The following is a 6310-nucleotide window of genomic DNA, read 5'->3' on the forward strand; positions in this document are numbered from 1 at the left end:
CATCTTTATTTTTGCCCTTCCTATTTCCTGAACAAATGATGAGGTAATAAAGGAGTTTTTAAGATATGGAGCACCTACAGGTGCGATGAGCATCTCTGAAGACTTGAAGAAATTCTCAGAATAGCCAGAAGAATTGTCATTCACGACAACAACAACAACAACAACAACAACCAAGCCTTATCCCACTAAGTGGGGTCGGCTATATGGATCCTTTTACGCCATTGAGCTCTATCTCCTATTATATCATCATTTATATTTAAATAAATTTTATCTTGTTTTATTGTTGCTAACCAAGTCTTTTTTGGTCTACCTCGCCCTCGTTTGATATGCGTATTTGTTATAGTTTCACACCGCCTAACTGGAGCATTTATCGGTCGTCTAAGTACATGTCCGTACCACCTTAAACGTGTCTCACGGAGTTTTCCCTCAATAGATGCAACTCCAACTTTCTCTCTAATGCTCTCATTTCTTATTCTGTCCATCTTCGTATGTCCACACATCCATCTTAACATCCTCATCTCCGCAACTCTCATCTTTTGCTCATGTGCTCGAGTCATAGCCCAACATTCAGCGCCATATAACATGGCAGGTCTAATTGCCGTTTTATAGAACTTTCCTTTAAGTTTTAGAGGCACTTTACGATCACATAAAACACCTGATGCTCTCCTCCACTTCAACCATCCTGTTTGTATTCTATGTAAGACATCTCTCTCAATCCCTCCATCGGCTTGCAAAAATGATCCTAAATATTTAAAACTCTCAGTTTCAGACAACTCATCATCTCCTATTTTAATACTTGTCTCACTACGTTCAATATTGCTAAACTTAAATTCCATATATTCTGTCTTTACTCTACTAAGCCTAAAACCTTTCTCTTCTAGTGTTTCTCGCCAAGATTCTAATTTAGCATTTACTCCCTCACGTGTCTCATCTACCAATACAATATCATCTGCAAACAACATGCACCATGGTACGGTATCTTGAATATGTCCAGTAAGTTCATCCATGATTAGTGTAAAAAGATAAGGACTTAGAGCTGACCCTTGATGTAACCCTATCTTTATTGGAAATGCTTCAGTTAATCCGCCTGAAGTCTTCACTCTAGTCGTTACTTCCTCATACATATCCTTAATTAGGTCAATATATCATATAATTTTCCTTGGGACTCTATCATAAGCTTTTTCTAAATCAACAAATATCATATGTAGATCTTGCTTTTGCCCCCGATACTTTTCAATTAGTTGCCTGAGAAGATGTATAGCTTCTATTGTCGACCTACCAGGCATAAACCCAAATTGATTTTCGGTGACCATAGTCTCTTTCCTTAATCGTTTTTCTATTACTCTTTCCCAAAGTTTCATGGTATGACTCATTAATTTAATGCCCCTATAATTTGCACAATTTTGTACGTCCCCCTTATTCTTATATAAGGGAATTAGAATACTTACTCTCCATTGATCTGGCATTTTCTTTGTTTTTAATATCATGTTAAATAATTTTGTAAGCCATTCAATACCTTGTTTCCCTAAGCACTTCCATACCTCTATCGGGATATCATCTGGTCCAACGGCTTTTCCATTTTTCATTCCGTTTAAAGCTTGTTCTACTTCTGAAATTTAAATTCTACGGTAAAAATTTAAATTTCTATACTCATTTGACCTGCTTAAATTACCTAAGTTAAGTTAAGATTTCTGACAGGCCACTCCGACGCTTAAATCAGTAAAGAGAGGTAGAAAGAGAAGTGTATGAAGTTGTTGAAAATCGATAGAGAGCCTTCATACCTGCGGGAGAGATTATATACTAACAGGAAATAATATCCACGTCAGCATGGGGGTAGACCCCTTTCGTGACTGAGGAGGCAAGTTCTGAGAGTCACTGTCAGGTGGCTCCGACATGTGGCATCTAGGGGACCAAATCTGTCAACCTCGTAACCGCCCTATGACTTGGCATTGTTGATTATTCTTACCTTTTAGTCATAGGCACAGACACGGGAGGATCCAGGGGACCAGGCTTGACAACCTCGTAACCCTCCAGATCCTTTGGCAAGGCTCGCACGCTTGAGAGCTTTTGTTGTCTTCTGAACTTGGAATGACCGAGAGAGAGAGAGGCTGAGTGACTAAGATGGTCGAGGTTGACATGGTCAAAACAAGAACCAAGTGACCGAGATGCTCAAGGTCGGAATGGTCGTGACAAGGATCGAATGACCCAGATGGTCGAGGTCGGATCGGAATGACGGGGACGAGAACCGAGTGACCAAGATGGTTGAGGTCGGAATAGTCAAGACAAGGACCGAGTGACCGAGATGGTCGAAGTCGGAATGATCGAGACGAGGACAGAGTGACCGAGATCATCGAGGACAGAATGGTCAAGACAAGGACCGAGTGATCGAGATGGTCGAGGTCGGAATGATCGGGATAAGGACCAAGCGACCGAGATGGTTAAGATCGGAATGACCGAGATGGACTGAGTGACCGAGATGGTCGAGGTCGGAATGACCAAGACGAGGACTGAGTGATCGAGATGGTTGAGATCGGAATGGTCAAGACAAGGACCGAGTGACCGAGATGATCGAAGTCGGAATGACCGAGACGATGACCGAGTGATCGAGATGGTCGAGATAGGAATGGTTGCGACAAGGACTGAGTTCATCCAACCTAACATGGATTTTAACAAGCATTCCAAAGAACAAGAATACAATTTTTCCTCCACTCAAATGGCAATAGAGACATTAGCATGCAAGGCAAAAGGATACCCTAGGGATAAAGTAATGAAGTTGACTTCCATAGAACAAGTATAAATTCCAAATCTGAGTCCCAAACTTCTTCCTTTTGGTTATATTTCTTCCATCTTTGTCCCTTAGCCTTTTTTTGTTTTGAAAAAGGATCAATCTTTTTTTTTTATCACTATCACTTTAGTCTTTGGGTTCTGTTAAACAAATTAAGGAGTTTCTTTTTGGAGGATATCTGATGAGAAAATGCAGTTCCTCTAGTTCAATCACTGAAATATATATCCTTTTATACATCATTTGTTTGATCTTTAAGCCTTGTTCTTGGCCATGGCATGGAGAAGACAAGCAAATTTGATCAGCAGCAATGGCAATTCCCTCAAAGTTGGTGCGACTGGCAAAATTGGCATGCTGATGAAGCAAGACTTAGACTGCATAAGCAAGAAGCCACAAGCTCCAACTCGGCCTCGTAGAAGGCATCTGATAACTGAAACTGTCTCAGTGCACTGCAATGGCATTCCATGAACAGCCATAAAACCTCGAATTAGAGGTAAGTGTGGGTGTCTGCTGAGCAATCGCCTCGGCGAGCTGGGCTTCTCCAAGTTGGATCATTCTACTCATCAAGAAGTTTAGACTAGGAAGATTCAAAGTGTTTTATGAGAAGTTTGGCAATTTAACTTTCTTTTCATTCTTATGCATTGTCCTCTTGTTATTTTTGCTCTCACTTGCTTCTAATTCCATCATTAATAAAGGCTACTGCTTATTCATATCAACTCTAATTCGATCATTCTTAAGATTAGGAGGATCATTTGATTTGGCTGTTATGTTATAATTTGTTTTGATCACAATGGTGCAAGAAATGATGAGAGAAAAAAATCAATCATTAATTAAAATTTTGAAGAACATATGGATACATAATTCATAAGAAATAAAAACAACAATGAACTATTAATTTCCTCCTATCTACGGCAAAAAGAATGCATGCTGCTGCAATCATGATTCATCTACCATCCATGGCGCTGGAAACCCACACTCTCTTCACAGCTTCGCCTGCAAGTGCAATTCCATAGGCGAGATAAGATATATCAATCACTATCAGGCAAATTAAGTTCTCCGTAGAAATTAAAATTAAATGGTCAGTTCTCTCATTCAAGAAGAAGCGTACGTGTTACCTGGGAATAAAGAAAGGTTCCGAGTATGGCAATGGCCGCGCCGAGGGCATTGATGGGCTGGATGGGCGTGCGGAAGATGATGATGGAGGAGACGATAACAGATATCCGTTTCATGGTGTTCCCGACGCTAAATGTCAAAGGAGAGATTTCATCCAATGACATGTAGGAAACCTGGTTGTACAAGTGATAGAACACACTCTGTGCTGCCACCCACCTGTTCCAGAAAATTAAGTTGCATGCAAAAGAGTGAAACCAATTGGAGAGAGTCTACTTTAAACAAAATTTGAAGAAAGGACTAAAGTTTACCAAACAAAATGAGGACCAATCTCTGAGATGGCCTTCTGCCAACCAGCTGCCCAAGCCTTGGGACCTTCCACGGCAATCGCAAATGGTGTGAGTATCAACAGGGATAACAGAGAGAGGCAGGCATAGTAGTTCATCCCGCTGACAGACTTCCCGGTCATTCCTCTCTTTGAGAAGATGTTTCTAAATACAAACGCAAGATTCGATATCATTGCGCCCATGAAACCTGCAATCAATGCGAACGAGCATGAATTATCTCTCAGGGCTTGTGGATTTGTAGAATCAAAGCTATGAGATTGAAAGAACACTTTTTTTTTTTTGAATCATACCAGTGATATTAAAATTCAGCTCCGTTAGGGCAGACAAGGCGCAGCCACCAATGATAGGCAGAAGCGAGAGATAAACCGACACAGGGAAAGCTTCTCCAAGGAGAAACCTTGATACCAGAACTGTGAAAGCTGGCTCCCCGCTCTTGATTATGTGCGTGAATGACACGGCTACCTTCGACATGCTCACTGTGGCTGCTACATGCCCGATGGTGTGCGCCACCGCCACCTGTAATTCGATTGGGAAACTCCATAGTCAGAATTCAGGAACCAAGAAAGAAGAATCGGTGAATACGAAAACCCCAATTTTTGCTTACCGGAGTTAGGGATTTCCAGAAGCCCAAGTCGGTCTTGGGCGGCTCTGTAACCCTAGCAGCCCAGAAGGCGAGCATTATGAGGGAGCCGGCAGCGAGGGAGAGCGTGGAGGTCAGCCAAGGGTAGGGGAAGGCGTTGAGGACCTTCTTGTTGTAGATGTTGAACACCACGTTCAGCGCCCACCACGTCGCGAAGTAAAATCCGATTTTGAGCTTCTGCGCCGCCGCCGGTTGGCTCTCCTCCTCGCCGCTGAGCGGGACGGCGTCGTACCTGCTCGCCTCGTGCGCCCTGGTCTCCAAAGAGGGGCCTTGAGGCTTCGCAGAGTACAAACCTCGGCTTGGGGTTAGGTAAAGGGGCTTATGAGCGGAAAGGGAACTCGGGGCCACCTCGCACAAGAAGGGAACTCGAGGACGAACACCGGATCTCGGCATACGAGCCACCGAAGATCTTGGCGGCGCGGCAGCAGCAATGGCCGGGGAAGAAGAAGCCATGGAGGAGCAGAGCATCGTCGCGATCGAGTTGACGACGGAGGGCGAAATCCTGTTCGAAAAGATGGAGGGAGGGACGGAAGGTATTTATAGGGCGCCGTTCGAGACCGTTTCTTAAAAAAATATTTTCATTATCTTTTAATATTTTTGACAAAATATTCTTTCAATTTAATAATCAAAATAATTTTTTAAAAAACTTTTATAAAAAATTAGATTATAATTCAATTGACAGTTTATTTTTAAAATTTGTTTCGAATTTGAACTATTCAACTAATAGAATATTTTAATTTTATATTAAAACTACGTAATTATCCGGCCATAATTGTAAATTATCGAACTAGTCATGATAAAAACTCTATTATTATTTTTTTTGGTATTCATTGGATTTCATAAAGATTTTGGCAGGATTCCAATATATTTAATATTTATTAATTCTTAAAATAATAATTTATTAGTTTCTTTATATTCCTCTCCTTCCTTCCTTATTAATCTAATAATCTATTTTACCCAATTTCAAACATTTTACTTATTTGATAGCTTGTTTTCTTTCCTTAAAATATTTTCGAGATCATCACAAGGGATGCAAGGAGAGAAACGGTCTTTAATTATAGATTTTTCAGTGATCTTAAAATCTAAAGGTATCGTCTTCCTCATTTCCCTATCACTTGTTTTTATGCTTCTGTTAATTTCTTATTTTTTATCAATGATTCATGTTGTAAATTTGTAATCTTATCAGTTCACATTAGAAATTTATGATTTATCTTCATATTTCATCTTTATTCTTAAAATTTTAGATTTTTTTATTCTGAATATTTCGTCTTTATTTACTAAATTACTCTCATACCTAATTATGATGAAATTTTATCAATATAATAATTCTAATTTCACATTTCACAGGTCCTTTGTCAAACTTTGAAATATCATCAGATTAAAATTATAAAACATAAATTAGGTTTTATTATTATTTAATTTTAAATTATT

At 40.0% G+C, this 6310-nt stretch overlaps 1 protein-coding gene across 1 annotated transcript; it reads right to left on the reverse strand.

The window, feature by feature from the left end:
- Window positions 1-3686: 3686 nt before the first annotated feature.
- Window positions 3687-5347, reverse strand: LOC141825948 (glucose-6-phosphate/phosphate translocator 1, chloroplastic-like). Its single transcript, XM_074713209.1, has 5 exons — window positions 4844-5347; window positions 4530-4755; window positions 4204-4426; window positions 3898-4111; window positions 3687-3775 (listed from the first exon to the last, which is right to left on the reverse strand). The coding sequence occupies exons 1-5, from the start codon at window positions 5345-5347 to the stop codon at window positions 3764-3766; spliced, it is 1179 nt and encodes a 392-aa protein (XP_074569310.1). The 3' UTR covers window positions 3687-3763.
- Between the last annotated feature and the right edge of the window lie 963 nt (window positions 5348-6310).

The sequence above is a fragment of the Curcuma longa genome, chromosome 4 (genome assembly GCF_044706935.1).
Source record: "Curcuma longa cultivar G26 ecotype Majalengka, Jawa Barat chromosome 4, ITB_CL_G26_1.1, whole genome shotgun sequence".
NCBI lineage: Eukaryota > Viridiplantae > Streptophyta > Magnoliopsida > Zingiberales > Zingiberaceae > Curcuma > Curcuma longa.

What these genes read in the sequence shown, in the direction of transcription:
- LOC141825948 (XM_074713209.1), bottom strand. Translation starts at nt 5,347, where the DNA reads ATGCTCTGCTCCTCCATGGCTTCTTCTTCCCCGGCCATTGCTGCTGCC. An exon ending in TCTGGAAATCCCTAACTCCG is followed by an intron (nt 4,756 to 4,843) that starts GTAAGCAAAAAT and finishes ATCGAATTACAG; the next exon opens with GTGGCGGTGGCGCACACCAT. An exon ending in GCTGAATTTTAATATCACTG is followed by an intron (nt 4,427 to 4,529) that starts GTATGATTCAAA and finishes CATTGATTGCAG; the next exon opens with GTTTCATGGGCGCAATGATA.